Source organism: Larimichthys crocea, chromosome I (genome assembly GCF_000972845.2).
Source record: "Larimichthys crocea isolate SSNF chromosome I, L_crocea_2.0, whole genome shotgun sequence".
Taxonomy (NCBI): domain Eukaryota; kingdom Metazoa; phylum Chordata; class Actinopteri; family Sciaenidae; genus Larimichthys; species Larimichthys crocea.
In genome coordinates, this window is record NC_040011.1 from 24,198,749 (window position 1) to 24,217,318 (window position 18,570).

General features: G+C 40.6%; 1 protein-coding gene across 3 annotated transcripts; it reads left to right on the forward strand.

The window, feature by feature from the left end:
• Positions 1 to 7,716: 7,716 nt before the first annotated feature.
• creb1b (cAMP responsive element binding protein 1b) lies at positions 7,717 to 18,254 on the forward strand. 3 transcript variants are annotated; one of them, XM_027284646.1, is made up of 8 exons: positions 7,720 to 8,059; positions 12,176 to 12,288; positions 12,387 to 12,533; positions 12,630 to 12,730; positions 13,021 to 13,175; positions 13,281 to 13,463; positions 13,598 to 13,751; positions 13,911 to 18,254. In XM_027284646.1, the coding sequence occupies exons 2-8, from the start codon at positions 12,184 to 12,186 to the stop codon at positions 14,053 to 14,055; spliced, it is 990 nt and encodes a 329-aa protein (XP_027140447.1). In that variant the 5' UTR covers positions 7,720 to 8,059; positions 12,176 to 12,183; the 3' UTR covers positions 14,056 to 18,254. The 3 variants fall into 3 exon arrangements, with proteins under 3 accessions (XP_027140436.1, XP_027140443.1, XP_027140447.1); XM_027284635.1 differs by having other exon boundaries at positions 7,717 to 8,059; positions 12,387 to 12,730; XM_027284642.1 differs by having other exon boundaries at positions 7,717 to 8,059; positions 12,181 to 12,288; positions 12,387 to 12,730.
• Positions 18,255 to 18,570: the final 316 nt, after the last annotated feature.

Here is an 18,570-nt window from a genome sequence, read left to right on the forward strand (position 1 = left end):
GACGGAGAAAGATATAAACACAGGAGATTATTTAGGCGCCTTTATATTTATTACTGTTTTTATTGTATATGACATAATTTTCCAGGGAACATATAAAAAGCACCCCTGAGCTCTTCAAATTGTCACTAACATGTATTTTTGTCTAATATTGTTTATTGTAACACTATGACAGCTAGGAGTATCACAAACCTGACATTATAAAGGCAAATTATACCTTGCACGTCTGTGAGGAATACATTTCATCAGCTGCTCTCTGCAGACTCTACCTACAGGCATGCTTGAGGACTGTCACTTTAAAAAACAAACAAGCATGTAATTTATTCATTTCACTGTAATTCATGCCACCCATGTAGTTTACTTCTAAACCACACTGTAGTTCAGTCTGTTCATTCACTGTGCCTCCGCTGCCTCACTGTTTGACAGGTGACTTTAAATTTGTTGTCATAAAGGGACTTGCAGGCACAGCTGCATCTTTAAGAGACAGCAAACAGACTTAATCTACGGTTTTCCATCTAGTGCTGAATGTAAAATACTTCCTCATGGTACTTCTTAGACTTCTTGATAATTATTTGTTCAGCCCAACTCACAATCAGCAACACAATCAGTGTTTCTATGAGGAACTACGGCGGCTACGACATGAGCTTGGGGCAGTGTGACTTAAAAACAATGGAACAGTGTCGATGTCATTCATATCAGAATTCAAGAGTATTTCTTGATTGACAGTATTACAAGTACACCACTGAAGGCTTTTCTCGATTCACGTCATTTTTACTAGTTTACTTTACTCCATAGGTTTACTGGAGTACAACTGAACTGAATTGAGACCACTGACAGTATAAAGAATGGACAGCGTATCTGTGACGTCACCCACAGATTTCTGAAGGACAGTTTTGAAGCTCAGAGTGTGGTGGCTCTGGCAGCCGCCATGTTGGCAGTCCTGCCTCTTCAGCCTCCTGGCTAATCTAAAAATCAGCAAAGACATGGATCATTGGCAGATCTAGTCGGGCCAAATGAAGCCTGGTTGCTCAAAAAGGCCATCTGTAATGGCACCTACCTGTCAGTCAAAGCAGCCATGCTGTTAATTCTGAATAACTTAAGCCTTTATATCATTGGAACATGTGAGCTGTATATAAAAATTCACCCTCAGTACAGTTGTCATGAGTGGCGAAATTAGCTATAGAGACCAAAACAGTTTTTAGTACCAGGACATTTTCCAAGGCTATAAACTCCACCAGGAGTGTTTCAGTTAGCTAATAGTGGTTTCATAGTTAAACAATGTAGGGAAGTGGAGAGAGAAGGCACTCGTTTAAATATCACATCCTCAGAGTTTTGCCAAAAAATTTGCCCTGAATCCTTTACATAGAAATCAGTCCACAGGCTGTTAAAGGCAACCCAGAAATATGTTACAACCTGTTTACCCATTAGCAATGATAAGTGATAAGTGATTAAATGTTAAATTAATACGTAAAAAGCCTCAGAATCTTACATACGGAACCTTTAAGGGTTAATATTGACTGGCTGAGATGAGGTGAATGGTTTCTCTGTTGTTCTACATAAAAAGCTGTAATAGTTTAAAGTTGTGTCTACATTCCTCTATAAAAATACCAAAATGTTTACTTGCATCCCTTTTCAGCTGAACCATATGATTTGGGAGGGAAGATGAGAGAGGCAGAGAGAAAGAAGTAGACAGACAGGATGAGTTAAATGCACTTCAACCAGTGACTGAACAGACGGTGTGAAGCAGCAAACAAACACGCTGTGAAGAATCGACCTCCATGGCATTATCTGAAAGGACAACAGAACAAAACCAAGTCATGTGACAGACAACACGGTGAAACACGATGAAACAGGTGTTGTAAAGAAATCAAAGCCTCTTTGTGAATATGAAGCGTATTGCAGTCGACTGTCACACCTTCTCTTTGACCGTTTCCCAGAGCAAGATTTTTAAATTACCCCCCGGACATCCTGCAGCTTTTCAAAGAGCTTTTAGTTTGCCATTTGATTCCCTGCTCCCCTTTTTTTCTTTAGACATATCTGTGCTTCTTTTCTCCCTCTGAAAACACCTTGGCTGCTGAAAGGGACTGTTGGAGGAGGTAAAGAGAGAGAGAGAGAGACAGAGAGAGAGGAAAGAACAGGAAATAAGGAGAGATAAAGGAGGAGACGAGAAAAGAGGAAAGATGATTTGAAAGTAAAGGACATAAAGGAGGACAGTAAAAGGAAAAAAGGACAGGAAAAGAGATCAAATAGAGGAAACAAGGAGAGGGGAGTAGACAGGGAGGGAAGAGGGGTAGAAGAGAGGAGAAAAAGGAGGAAAGAACAGGAAACAATGTGATAAAAGGGGAGATGAGACAAGATGAGAGGTGACAAGAGGAAACAAGTGGAAAGGAAAGGGACAAAAAGGAAGAAACACAATGACAAAAGAAGAGAAGATGACATAGAAGAGTCAATAATAAGAGGAGAGAACATAAAGGAGGAGAGGAAACAAGGGGAGGAAATGAAAGGGGAGAGGAGAGGAGATGGAGAAAGAAGAGGAGATGAGAGAAAGCAAGGAAAGGAGAGGAAACAAGGTAACAAGAAGATGAGAGTAGACAAGGAAGGAAAAGGAAAGGGGAGAGAAGAGGAGAGGAGAGGAGAAATGGATGGAAAGAACAGGAAATAAGGAGAGGAGATAAAAGTGGAGATAAGATGAGACAAAAGTAGACAAGAGGAGACAATTAAAGGAGGAGAATAAAGGAGGAGAGGAAACAAGGGGAGGAAATGAAAGGGGAGAGGAAAGGAGATGGGTGGGCAAAAGGGGAAAAAAAGGAGAGGAGAGGAAACAAGAAGAGGAAAGAAAAAAGAAGGAACATGCTCATGAGAGCAGAGCAGTGTAGATGAAAGCAGGAAGGAGGAGAGGAATGAAATGAATCAGAGAAGAAAGAAGAAGAAGAAGAGAGAGGACAGGAGGAGGATGAGAAGCCAGTCGTTCTTTACCCAGGGGGGAGGCACAGTGGGGGGGTGAGGGAGGTGAAGGGGGGAGGTGGGCTCCTCATCCCTCTCTCCTCCAACTGAGCCTCCTTCCTCAAGGTCAATCACACACACATGCACACAGACACACACATACAGGCAGGCAAGTTGGCAGACGTGGTACACACACACACACACACACACACACACACACACACACACACACACATTTAGCCAAGCTCAAGTAGAAAAGACGCCGTCTGCCTGCTTTTCTCTCTCTGACTCTCTGTACCAACCAGCCAAGTCTCAGTCAACCATCTGGAGATAAAAACACCATTCTTCACACACACACACACACACACACACACACACACACACACACACACACACCACACACACACACACACACACACACACACTGTGTGTGTTTATGATAATAGACCAAATGCCTCTATTGATTCTTTCTGTCTGTCTGTGTGTGTGTGTGTGTGTGTGTGTGTGTGTGTGTGTAAAATCAGTTTTATTTCAACACGAACACACTTACTTCTTTACAATCGTCCCCTCTGTTCGTCAAACATTTAACACTTCTCCGTCTTTCAATGTCTATCATTAAATTCTAGAAATACATTTTTCAGAAATTCTAAATGAGCGCACATATTAAAAAAAAAATCTAATAACATGTCTGTAGCTGCTGAGCGGTGCTGAACACACACAACAAACAAGAGCGTGTCAGGAAAGGTAACCTTTCGCCGTTTGTTGTGAAAGTGTCATCAACACTCCACGCGTTGGTGAAAATGAGCAGCGGGGGTTTGAATTTAGTGAAAATTGAAAAACCTCGTCTGCCTGGAGCACGAACACACAGACGCTGCTTATGAAAAATGTCAGACATGAAATATTAGGCTGGCAGTGGAATGCTCACCTGTTTGCATCAGCACGCTGATTCTATAAAACATGATCTGATTTTCACAGATTCAACACTGGACGGCAGCAGACGTAGAAATGTTGGTGGACTACAGCCACTAAAAGAATACCCCATTTATACCACGTGATAGTCTGGACATAGAATTAATGCTGAACACATTGCACATATTCTGCCATATTTCATCTTTTTCACATTTCCCGGTACTGTTGGCTGTGTGAGTAGCATGATATTGTCATAGTACGTTGGTCATGCAATCAAACAAACTTGTCCAGAGAACAGTGGCAGCAAATGCAGTATCTCCGAGGAAGGCTACACATTAGGTCATGTTTCTTTATTATATTATTAATATTAATAAAGTCCACCACAAGCATCCAGAGCAGCCTTGGTGCTCCTTGTCATAGATTCTCTGATCTTTCCTATAGGTGTGTAGTTGATGAAGTTCATGATTTATATGACTCTTAAAGCAACATTGTGTAGAACTATCTGACTGATTTTGGTGAAACTAGATAATATTTTACACTCTGCACAGACTGCGAGTTCAGAGCACTAGAGGATCAAGAGGGCAGTATAACCGGGCTCATCAGCCTCTATGGACATAATGAGAGAGTCTGTTTATGACAAAAATCTAAATCACAAAAAATTCTCTGCAATGTTGCTTTAACCGTTTCCTTTGATTTGTTTCCTGTTTGTATATTTTTATATGTAGGTTTCTTCTATTGGGATTAAATCAAGAATATAGATTGCATATCACGAAATGGTAATTAAAATGTTGCACTCTTGTTTTGTTTTTTTACATAAATTAATGTTGACTAATGGATGACAAAACCAGAACACGATTAAAAACCAGCCACTTTGAAACCTCTAATGGGACATGGAGAACAGGCTTCCTCCCCCTCCCATAAAATATTCCTCCTCTCCTGTTTGGTCCTTGGGTCAAAACTGTCTCCCCCCCTTTCAGCCCCTCCTCTCTCGCTCTCTCTCTTTTATTTTTTTATAACTGGCTGCAAATTCACTGCTGTTCATTACCCAGGCAGGGTCAATTCCCCAAACAATGTGTTTGGTGTCACAATAAAAAGGGTGTTTTTTATGGCGTGTAGCAGAAAAATGCTATTAAACAGATAAAACACCGGCAACGAGCATCAGGAGGATTATAAAAGGAATTGCCTTGATAAACTCCACATATCTGCGTGATGACACACCAGCTCTCTGTCGCTGGGGAGGAGGAGGAGGACGGGAGACGGAGGGTAGGCAGAGATGGAGGAGCACATGGTCAGAGAGTGTACACAACTCTACAGCGCCACTACATGGGGAGATCAACAACATGCTGCCTTTCTGTCCTTTTCTGGTTGAGCTATGGTTCCATAAAAGAACCAAGGAAAATACTGTCACATTACATTTGATATTTTCCATTCTGAGCAGTCAAGACTAACTAAACCGAGACCAAATCATGACCAAGACCAGAGCGTATCGAGACTGAGACAAGACCAAGACAAAAGCAGTACGATACCATGTCAAGACCAAGACCAGGCAGTATACAGCGTTCTTAGGTAGCTAATATTCACAAAAATTCCTTGGCTGAAGCGTGGTTGCTACATTGACTCAGCTCTTTAAGCGTCGCCTTGCAGTATTTACAAACTGCTGTGTGTTCTGAACTCTTTGTGATTTAAGAAACCACATTTTATTCCAGAACAATTGTCTGATGTCTCCTCCCAGACAGTTAACAAATAAATCAGACAATACACAGACAATTAAGTGACATACTCGAAGTTGTGGTCTTAACCGCTCTTGGACTAAAATCCAGATTCCTTCTTGTTTGAGTAAAAATGCGGTTGATTCCAGGACAATGCCTTTAAAAAGTGGTTTTGAGCCCGGTGTCCAGATCAAGACCGATTTCGATTGCTACAACACTGATTCTGAGGTTTGACATACATAAAAACCCCACTTCAATTCAAATGGAAACCTTTGTTGAAGTTTTTGTTCTGATTCTTTTTCTAGCTTTTCCAATGAGAGCGTTGTATTGTGGACGTAAACAGACAGAAAATGAACTATTTGAGTACAGTGTATACACATGTTTTTGTTAATGTGGTAATGCTCTTACTATAGTACAAATGTAATGTAGTTTTTTCATCATTGTCAGTTGTATGGTGGAGAATCCTGTTATCAAGGTTTAGTTAAATATCCCCTTTTGAGGCATTTGTTGCTCAAAATTCAATGCAAAATAGCATTAAACTGCTTTGTGCCCCAACTATATATGGTTATGTGGTCAATAATAAAATATTATATAATATAAAATATGTATCTCTTTAAAGAGACATTTTTATGTTTTGTGGCCAGTCTGTGCATTAAAATGGTCTTATGCTTCCCTCTGGTGGTCACAGTGACAACTCCCAGCAGACACTTTGGCTTGTCACTCCATGAAAACAAATGCATGTGTAAGAATGCGGTTGCAAGATGTGTGTGTGTGTAGAGCATGTTCACTTAGTTCATGTCACAGTGATGTACACAAGCCAGATGGTGTCGCAGTAATTTGCAGACAGCAAGAAGGTTCTGGATCTTAAAGGTGTAAGCTGTAATATACAAAGCATACACCTGCAGATAAATGATTTATCTTGTAATCTACAGATCAAGAGCAAGTTCTTCATTCTCTCAAACATCTCCAGCCTTTATAAGAAGAACCTGTAAGCTGTAACTACACTGGTCTAATGAAATAATGGCCATGAAGCATACAGATGTCTTAATATTTTATTTCTCTCTCTCTCTGTCTGTCTGGTTATCAGACACCATGAAAACTTTAAAGAAATATAAACATTTTCATATATACAGCTCCCCAGCAAGTGTCGGCAGACAGAAAAGTGATATCAAATAAAATTACTGAAACGTATTACATTGTACATATTACAACACATAAGCCTTTACATCATACACAATATACACAACTAAAATACAACTACTGTGTGCGCCTCTTGGACCCAATAACAGTATAAAGGATGAACAGAGTATGCGTGACGTCACCCGTAGGTTTCCAAAGTGCTGTTTTGAAGCTCAGAATCTAATCTAATAATAATAATAATAATAATAATAATAAGCTAATCTAAAAATGGGCAAAGACATGGATCATCAGCAGACCTGAGGCGGGCTGAATGATGACTAGTTGTGCAATCAAGCCACCTGTAATGGCACCTACCTGTCAATCAAAGCAGCCATACTGTTAATTCACGTAACTTTAAGCCTTAATATCATTTGAACAGGTGAGTTGTATATAAATTCACCCTCAGTACAGTTGTCATGAACAGGGAAATTATCTATAGAGACCAAAACTGTTTTTTGTACCAGGCTGTAAACATGTTTATTTCTGCTCTGAAGCTGGACATTTGAACATGGGGACTTATGGACACTGACTCATTCTGCAGCCAGTCCTGCAGTTTTTGGCACTTTTGCTTTGGCTTCACTTTACTGCTACTAAGGTTATTGCTTGCTTGGACCACATGCAGAATCAACGTTACAATGGGGCAGCAGGTCTTCTCTCTACATCCATGCTCTCTCCCGCTCACAATGCCACAATTACCACTCAACTAAACTCTGGTCATGTGACCAATTACTCTCTGTATTAAACAAACATAACCTTACAAAAAGGCTTTAAATATTTGAATTAACATTTTTAAAGTAGTACATTTTAATGCATTAGAGAATATTTGTGTTAACAAAGTTATTTATTATATTTTAATCCTTTATGAACTGAAATAAATATGGATTTTATAACACAAAATAATATAAACAACTGCATATAATGGACTATTTCTGGTGTTCTAAGGCCAAACTCCACTCAAAACTAAACTCCACTAAAAATTAAAAAGATGTGTGATTTATCTGTGTGTAGTTGTTAAGGAACAGATTCATGTTGTTATTATAGGCGAATTATTAAAGTGCTTATTGTAAAACGTTGCCAAATGATTTAGGCGCCAAAGACAGTGTCGTGAGGATCCGCTCCTCCTCGGTATTTTCCGCTCTTCTCCGTCCGCACGTCGGTAATTTTCGGCCAGCGTCGCCATCTGCTCTCTCGTCCTTCTCCAATCTCCGTGTTGTTGTTCCCGGTGACGCGGCGGAGGTGTAGCCTGACGCGGGCTCTTACGTGTCGGCCAGAATAAAAGTGGAGCTCCGGAGGCCCGGGAGTGACGAAGGGAGTCTGTACCGGTAAGGACGGAGCGGTGTCCGGGGCTCTGAGAGACAGGACGCGGCTGTAGAAAGTGTCGGTGTGGTCGGGTTCGGCCCGGAGGAAACAAAGAGATCATGGCGCCGCGGTGTGTTTGTATGAGGACGGACGGTGGGAGGGGAGGGGAGGCTGCGGCTGACTGGGACAAGCACGGTGCTGGTGTGTGTGTGAGTGTGTGTGGACCGGGGGACGACACGGTGTGTGTTAACACGTCACAAAGTGTCACAGCACTTTAGCGCCGTTCGCGCGCTCAGCTGTCAAATGCTGCGGTGGTGGACAGAGCTAACCCCGCACACGTTTGCGCCGTTTCTACCCTTAACGGCGCAGTGGGACCATTAGCCGCTATATGTTCATTTATTTCTGTCGCTCACTCGACTTAATTTGGATATTTCCGCTCTCATATCGATTATTCATGAGTGTACACGCCCTCTCATGACCCCGCTTTATCGATAACCGTCTCGGTGCTGTCTGTCATTCATCGGTCCGGACGGTGTCCGCCGTTACAGGCCGCCGTGCTCGGTTGAAAACATGAAGTGAGGCCTGGAGACTGAACACCGCGTGTTATTTCTGCGGTCAGACCGATGTGTTAGCTGGTTGTGGTCTGCTGGGATGTGAGGTGTGTGTGTGTTAAAGAAGAGGGGGGCGTTTCCCGCCATGTGGCTGTGCTGTCACACAGCGAGCTTCCAAGTGATGTTTGAAAAGCAGAGGGAGAAATGTGTAAAGCCAATCATGCGGCGGAGAGACGCTACGCACAGTGTGAGATCACAGTGAACAACAGGTCCCAGATCAGCGCTCAGTGCCCGGCCCCGCACTCTGAACCAGAGTCGGGAGATACTGAGGAGGAGGAGGATGTAGCAGGCAGGTGGAGCAGCCGCACCGACATGCAGCAGCTTCATTAGTTTCTAGTGTTTTTAATTAGACTGCGTGGAACCCCAGAGGTCATCCATCTTCATTACAGTTCAAACATTTCACGCCATTAAAACCAACAAAGATTTCTTATTTTAATTTCTTTTAATTAGTTGATTAAAGGTGTTAAGATAAATGAAGCCTCCTTTTTAATTAATTAATCACCCAGCTTAGTCTCACAGTTCTAATCATGAGCTCGTTTGCTAACAGTGGTTTTATTACTATTACTTAAATGAGATAATTAAGCAGCAGGGTGTCATCACTGCTATTTGTTTTCATTTAATCAAAGGTTTAGTGTCAGATTTAGGGGTTGTATTTACACAAATGGAATATAATATTCATAATAAGGTTGTCATAAATATTTATATATAACATAGCTATGAAAAAATCAGATTTTCAACCCAACAGGAAAGAAAATAACTATTAATACGGTTAACCTTAATTCATGACTTTTGATGAATGCACTGGTTCTCAACCTATGTGTACGTGACCTCAATGAAGTTGTACTAACGTACTTTATTTTATTTATTTTATTTACATATAATATAAATAATAATACTAATTATTAATACTGCAAAAAAATAATAAAAATAAACAAAATCACTGGAATGTCATTTAAAATAATTGAAATGAAAGTGAAATAAAAATCAATAATTACTCACGTTCATTCAATGTTGCACAAGCACACATCCATGATTAGCTATGAGCTGAAATGTGACAGTAAGATGGTAAGCAGAGGGAGAATTAGCCTAACGGTTTAAAAGCACAGAGCAGTCCTGGCTCCTAACGGGAAATATTCTGAAGAGAGGTTTGGATCAGGAGTAATCCTTTTCCAACAAATTAGCTCTGGTTCTTGAACCAGCAATGAACCTGTCTCCTCTGCCATGTTCCTACAGGAGCCCAGAACATCATGAAGCAGAGGTTGATGCGAGGGGGCAGTCAGCAACTCCATTACTAAATGTCACTAAATCCTACACGCACCAGACCTTTAAAGTAACATTTAGATATGTTGAGAAGAAGACTTGATGCAGATCATTCCTCTGGCTCCAGAACATTACACTTTCAATGTATCACTGCCAGATACTGAAGTTTGTACAGTGGAGTCAGCTCAGGGTGGTGTGCAAGATGAAAGGCTAGCTGCTGAGGGCTGGTGCATCTTATTTTGAAAAAGTACAGTTTCTCTAAGCCATCAGGTTCTGCATCAGCTACAGACAGGGATGTAGTGGTGGGTAAACGCACGTAAACGCCGTTTACCCACCTCCAGATTTTTGGAAATAGCGTTTACGAACCTCTAAATATAGTTTACGCACCTCTAAATACAGTTTGCGCACGTTCAATCATAGTTTATCCACCTCTACATACAGTTTACGCACGCATGTCTCTTGTTTTATAAACTACAGATATTAATAACGCTTTCCCGTTATTTTTCAATTGCCTACAACTAGTAGATCCTGCAAGCATGAGTTCTTGTGGGTTTTATCACTGCGTAGCCTATACGCGTAGTAATTCGCCCTCTTGCGGGAGCCAGCAGACTGCGAGATTTCATCCACACGTTTACATTAGCTTCGCTACCAACTACAGTGCTTCTATCCACAAGACAGAGCACCTTGCATGTTACTGATTACGTACGTGTGTGAAGTTATGGTGAAATGGATATTAGGCGATTTCTAAAGCGTCGAGGCAGCAATCTTCCAGCTGAGACCAGCAAAATATCTCGACACAGTGAGTCCAAAAATCCAACAGACAAAGAGGCTCTGTGGGCACTGTTGTGAGTGACATGACTATGGGTAGCTACAAAGTTAAGTTCAGTGCTATAATGATTATTTGATATTGTTCTTTTTTTTGCTTTCTTTCACACTGACATTATTTTTCTCTTTATTAAGATTTAATAAACCTCAAACATGCGTATTGTGTATCTCGAATTATGACTGATACAAAGTAGAGACCTCAGGGAACCCTTGTCACACACAAACATACATACATGCATTCACACACATACAAGTACACACACATGCACATTTACAAACACTCATACACACACAATCCTATGTGTCAGAAAAGTTGTTTCATAAAATACACATCGTAGCCTCCTTGCGTCATGCTTGCGTCGACTATGAATTGGCCCTTACAACGTCGTGGTCCCCCGATCCCAAAATGTATAGTTTACCCACCTCTTTTTTTACCACTACATCCCTGGCTACAGATGATGTCATTTGTACTTACAAAGATACAATTGTTTCTCCTCTCTTCAGTGAAATCGTCATAGTTTGAATGTTAGAATCTTCGTACACTTATTATCTAAGACATAGCTTCTCCTGATCAGATGTTTTCTTATTGAATAAAAACAGTAAACCAAGCTTCAGTTTGTCACAGTTGATTTAGCACACTGCCCAGCTCTAAGCTGAGAAAAAACAAACATGTTTGTAGTGTTTATGTATGGTTTATTAATAATTGAATCATTTGATGGTGTGGTCAGTGTCAGAAATGGAAGGATTCATTGTGAATGTAGGAGCGTGTAACCACGTGATGGGGCACACACACACAGACAGCAGCTGCCTCCTACATCACAATCATTCTGTTGTGTTTGGAGGTTTTTATGACATTTTCTCAGTTTTGTGCTCCGACATAAATACTCATTAATATATATGCAGATGTGCACACATTTGCCCCCCACACCATTTACCATAAATCTAGATTTGATATTTTTCCAACATTTTTAGAATGCAGAAAAATTCTTTGAGGTTAGGCCAACACTCCTATGTCATAAAGATTCAAAAATATATATGTATGTAGTTCATTTTCTATAAAAGAAACCATATTTAAAAGGTCCTGAAGACAATCCGACTGGCAGATTATTCCACCTAAAATGTGATTGAACAGAGAAAACACCACCACTGTCAGCACCTCTACAAACTAGAACACAACAGATATGAAATTTTAAAGGGTAAACAATCATAAATATGGCAAGTGATGTAGTGATTTTTTTTTTTGTGCTAGGATGAAAATAGATCTTTTCTGTGAGGATTGTGTAAGCATATCAGATAACATACACAGCTTAATATGGGCGTTCTTCAGTTCACGTTGTTTCCTAAGGCCACGGCACACAAACTGTCAGTGATCCTGATGCTGCGGATGTTACAGCCCCGCAAAAGTGCAGTTCTAACGGCTTCTCTTCAACTCTTTTCCCGCAGCTCAGCCCATGAAGATGGAGTCAGCAGTGGAGGCTCAGCAGGGGGTTGAGACTGCTGTGACTGAGACTGAGAGCCAGCAGATCACCCCGGCACAGATCGCCACTTTGGCACAGGTAACACCACGTTAACACTACCAGGAAAAAAATCCAGAAATATTTAAGGAAATGTTGAAGTGACTAGAGCAGAAAGCACGTTCATCTCTCATTTTCAGGTGTCCATGACAACGGGCCATGCCTCAGCAACAGGTCCCACAGTAACACTGGTACAGCTTCCCAACGGACAGACGGTTCAGGTCCACGGTGTCATCCAGGCTGCGCAGCCATCTGTTATCCAGTCCCCACAGGTCCAGGCCGTACAGGTAAACACACACACACACACAGTTTTAGATGTTTCACCTATACAGGACGTGAAGTTTGAAGTTTTTTCTGTCTATTGGTTTGTCTGTTTGTTCCAGATCTCCACCATAGCAGAGAGTGAGGATTCACAGGAGTCAGTAGACAGTGTGACGGACTCTCAGAAGCGCAGAGAGATTCTGTCACGACGCCCCTCATACAGGTAGTGTGTGTGTGTATGTAATTTTACCACACTACTTGGTACTTTTCTTTCTTTGTTATATATATATATATATAAGATTATAAAAGAGTATTCACCTACTGCTATTTTTAATATAAAACTTAGCAAACACTAAGTCTTGTTTTGCTTTCTTGAGCTTGCTTTTAGGGTGCTATAACTATAACAAAGTTTTTGTAGCATTGCTTTGTAATATAGCAAACATGGAAAATGCTTTTATTTTGTAAATTTCTGAAAATCTAGTACCTAAAATCTGCGCCTGTTTGTGCCTGCAGGAAAATCCTAAACGACCTTTCGTCCGACGCCCCAGCTGTCCCTCGCATCGAGGAGGAAAAAGCTGAGGAGGATTCATCTGCTGCCGCCGCCACGCCCTCAATCACCACGGTTACCGTGCCCACACCCATCTACCAGACTAGCAGTGGCCAATACAGTAGGTGATAGTTGGTTTGGTGGAGATGGGGAAGCGTTGTGTCACATCAGGAATGGGCATTGATAGGATCTGATGATTTCTTTCTCCTTCTCGCCAAACACACAGTTGCGATCACACAGGGTGGGGCCATTCAGCTGGCTAACAACGGTACAGATGGAGTCCAGGGCCTGCAGACTCTGACCATGACCAACGCTGCAGCAGCCCAGCCTGGAGCCACCATCCTCCAGTACGCACAGACCAGCGACGGCCAGCAGATACTGGTGCCCAGTAACCAGGTGGTGGTCCAAGGTGAAAGCACGTTTTCATAACATCTGTATTAATGAATAATAACGCTGAAACTAGCACTATCTGATATGACTGACACATGGAGTCTCTGAGTAGAAGTGGTTTCATCCAGTTTAACATCTACCCGCTGCTCTCAGCTGCCTCCGGTGACGTCCAGGCCTATCAGATCCGAGCGGCCCCTGCCAGCACCATCGCCCCCGGGGTGGTCATGGCTTCATCCCCTGCCCTCCCCACCCAGGGTGCTACCGAGGAGGTTACCCGCAAACGGGAGGTCCGCCTCATGAAGAACAGGTATGAACATCTCAATGTTGGCTTTGCTGTTGCATCAGAAAACTTCTAATGTCCAATCAGGTGCCTTCTGTGAAGGTTCGGCCTGGGGCACGTCCCATTTCTACCCCTAAAATGAGCAAACGAACAAACAAGACAAACTGTGTGTTATCCTTCCTACAGAGAGGCAGCCCGTGAATGTCGCAGGAAGAAGAAGGAATATGTTAAGTGTCTGGAGAACCGAGTGGCCGTCCTGGAGAACCAAAACAAGACACTAATCGAAGAACTCAAAGCTCTTAAAGACCTTTACTGCCATAAATCTGAGTAGTTCCTGTCCTGAACAGTGAGCTGGTTAAAGTAGCATTTCACTTCTTTTCAAAAACTTTGACTGTTTGATTCTGCCTGACGTCCAGTTTGCACACAGCCACCTGCTAACACTACCTTCTCTTCAATGAGCCGTCAGTAGAATACATTTAAACTGTAGTACACTGTAAACACCTACGTGTCTCCAGGTATATCACTATCTATCATCCAGGTCCAATGATAGATGTCAGCAACATGCTGACTGAAACTTTGTAGTCTTAAAAAAGTCAAATGAACTGCTGACAACAGGCTTCGCACACATTTGACTTTAAGCCTGTCATAGATTTGGTTAATACCCATCTAAGCTGCACCACTAACTAAGATTTCCCCCAATTAAAGGAACATTATGGACTGTGATATTAATATTTAAAATGCGTGCTCTGCTGATAGATATCTCTGCTGCGTATGAAGCGCTTCCTAAACAAATAGCCAGGTGATGTTGCAGCTACAGTTCAAAGTGTAATCAACAACAGAGAGATTTAGAGCAAGCGATGTTAATCAAAGAGACTTGGCACAAATAAATGAATAAGGAGCGGTCTTTGGACATGTAGCGAGAATGTAGCACAACATGGGAGTGAGAGCGGTGCTCTCTTTGAATAATCATGATTTCAATATTGATCAAAATAATCGTGATGATCATTTTTGGCCATAATCATGCAGCCCTGCAGGCCAGTGAAGAATTATTATACTTAAAAGAACGCTCGCTGTGCTCCAAAGCTGGGCGAGGTTCATATTGAATTTGAGCTTTTATATAAGAAATAATCCTCGATTAAATATCCTTTAAGCATCAGCATCTTTGCTATGGTTACCTGCAGTTTAGTTTAAATTGTCCTCCGGTTTTAAAATGTTTTTTCACTTGCAGGCCACAAGTATGTTTAGCTGCTAAATGTTCATAAAAGAATATTTTCTGTTGTCATGGTGTAACTTGACATTGACGGTGGTGAGTTCAGTGTGGCAACAAGCTTGTAAAAAAAAAAAAAAACAGCATCGAGCATGTTCATGTCCTAAAACAGTTTGCACAGCTCAGACGCAGACTTTTGTGTATCAGGCAGTTAAAGGCTTTGAATGAATGGTGAATGTCTACTTGATCCACGTGCTGACGTGAACAAACGTTTCTAAAAATGTGGCCTCTTCTATAGCGAACTCTACAACTGACTGGGCACAAACAAGTCTTTTTTTTAAGTGTTTTTAAAGATGCTACCAACTGCCGATCTTGAAGGAAGTGAAGGTGCGTGTCAGCAGACAGTGGGCGGTCACAGTCATGCGGACGTTTCGTAGCAGCTCAGTCTCCACCACGGACGGCTCTCAGAGATGCAGTTAAAACAGGATTGCTAGCAGGATGACGCTCAACATTCCTGTTAGTTCTGGTGACATTTTACTCACGAGCTGATGTCCATTAAGGCAGCAGCAACACAAGCAGCCATTATATCTCAAATATTCTCAATTGAAAACAAATTGAAAGCGTGCTGAAGTTATTAGCCAACCTGGTTGTTGCAAAAGAACACTGTACTTACCAGTGTTGTAGTCAAGACTGGCTAAACCGAGTCAAGATCAAGACCAGAGTCTTATCAAGACTGTGTCTTTGATCCTGCTTAGATAGCTAAATGTAGCTAATACTTGCCAAATTGGGTCTGTTTGGTCTTGTAGTTCTCTTGTAGTTAAACTTTGACCTGACCTTCCCTGTCCTCTCTTTAGTTTCCTGTGCCATGCAGATGGCAACTTTTTTAACCATTTCGCAGCCGTTTTCACCATCATTCGTTTTACCTTCTTCAGCGTTGTAAAAAGTGAAACTTTAGTTCCACCTGAAGTGTAAAAATATTTTCAGTAAGTTATGAAAGTGTGGTGGGACAAGTTAGACGTTACCGGGCGAACAATTGGAAACACTGGTGATATTTCCGCAGTCGTGATCTTAAAAGGTCTTGAAATAAAATCAGTCGATTGTGAAACCCTCAAAAAGTGGTCTTGCATTCGAGTACTACAACACTGGTACGTACTGCTCATGATTTAGATAAGTGACATATAAAAAGATAAAAAGATCGTAGAAAAACGCAGATGTTTTCCAAACCCAGTTCACGTTCGACTGAAGCTCAAGCATCATCTCATTGTGCCGCAGTAAACTGTCACTTTCCACCACATTTCATCTCTCAGTGTTTTTTAATATCGTGTCTGTTTTGCGATGTCTGTTAAAGGTGGTAAAAATATGGTGGACGACATCACGTGAGTTCGCAGGGCCATTTTAATATAAATAAGTAGCAGATTTGGATGTCTGGTACAATTACAGAACTTTAATACTAATAATCCACGAAGGCGTGCTGAAAAGAGATCCCCTTTATGGGACCGTGTGGTTTTTGAGAAGATTCATGTACGTATGTGTCTGTTTATTTTTTATATTACTGTACATAGACTCTACAGCATGTGTAGACCTTGTGTATTTCTGTTTATTTGATATGAAAAATAATGTTCTTATGGCTTGTACGAAACCAACTTTGCATATTTGTAACATAATCAGTGTATAATAGAAGACGACGTGTGTGTGTGTGTGTGTATTCATGTAATCCATCAGGCCTACGACCGTCATGGCAGCTAAGTGTATAAGAAAAGGCCTTTGCTGGATATTTTGGAGTGCTGTACTCTGTTTCAGATCGACAGTGTGTGTGTTTGTAGAGAAGCAAATCTGTTGAGAGCAGTTGGGGTCCAACATATATCGGTTTCATAATTTTTAAAACAAATTATATTTTAAGCTGCACAGCAGAACCCTTAAAACGTATGTTCTTAAACATCAGCAGAGTTTTTGTATCTTCCAATTCATCAAATGAAAGCACAATTTTTCTTTTTATGTTTGTTTTAGTGTATGTGAACCGCTCTTATTTTACAACAGAGCTACATTACATTTGTTATTTCTTATTGACATTGATTCCAGTGATATGTGAGTTAATGCTGAGCCCATTTTCTAAAATCTTTAATATTTTGTTAGCTCACTGTTGATGCGTGAACTGGTAACTTTTATGTCTGAGCTTTTATTTGTGACCTATGGAGCTGACTCGTTACATGACAATGTACTTTATCGGTGCTATACTGTATAGGAATGGGCATGAAATAATTCAAAGATGGTTGATTTGTGTGGTTGAAAGCTCCAGAAGCTAGTAAATAGACCCTGATATGACATTATTTTGACATCAAATCTATTTCTCTGTTGGGGGCAGGAATGGTCGCTCTGATAATTAGAGTGTGTTCCTTTAAATGTGTTTTTGTTTCTTTTTTGTTCATTTTTTAAAAGATCATTAGTTCATGTTGCTCTTTTATTTTTTAGTTCCAAACATTTTGATATTGTACAGTATGCGTTTGTCATGTATAGAGGATTAAAGGGTTGGATCAGCTAAAGAAATCACTCAGCACCTCATACTTCAGAGGGCTTTGAGCGAGTCATCTCAACACATTAGCATGTACTGTAGCTGTACATGTTGTCCCTGTCACAGCAGCGTCGCATTTAAAGAAATGTTTGTAGAGACATAACAAAATGCAGAAGTAATCTTGCATTCGAAGGGATGAAGCACTTAAAACCTTTACATACCGGTGCCATCAGATACCTGAGACAAAAACTTTTGTATATTGTGAAAAAAAGAACCTCATTCCCACCTCTTGTAATTCACACATCCAGTGCTGGTGCTGAGAAAACAAAAATAGTAATATTCTTTTTTTTCTGCTAATTTGATACAGTGAGCTCAACTTTGTCATGTGATTACACAATGTCTCTCCAAACAAAACCAAAAGTGTTTTCATTTCCGTGCCAGAATAATTTATATCCACGGGCCTCATTTGTGCATGAAACAGATTGATATCCATGTGTGTAAAAGCATATACAGTAAATATATATATAAATATACATATATATAATTTCTAGAACAGTAATAACATTTTTTAAACAACTTCTAATGTGATCAGTTTCTATATTGCCACTTTTACAAGTTATGAATTTTAAATGCCATGTATTGTATAGTATCTTGTAGAGACAAGGTCACCAAATGATGCGTTCTATACTGTTTGTTTCAACATTGTCACATGAGAAAACTATACCAGCCCATCATCTGAAAGTGCTGTTACTCTGATATTATACCATCTTTTGTAAACACTTGCTATGTCGCAATAAACTGCTCTTGGAGATTGTATTTGATTGTTGATTCTTCAGTTATATATGAACAGTCCATCCATTATAGATATTAATGAACAATGAAAGGGTAATTTATCATTATACATTATATGTGCAGTTTTAAGCAAGTTTCTAATTACTTTGTGTTCTGTTTTATAGTTTGATTACAGATATACATTGAAGTGCTTTTTAGTGTTGGCCTATTTTAGTTAAGCACTATGTTGAAGAGCTGGGTTTGTTCACATTAATAGACATTTAATTAAAACATAAGTGAAATTTCTGCATTCAAAATTTAGCTTAAAGGTCCAGTGTGTAAGATTTAGTGACAGACAG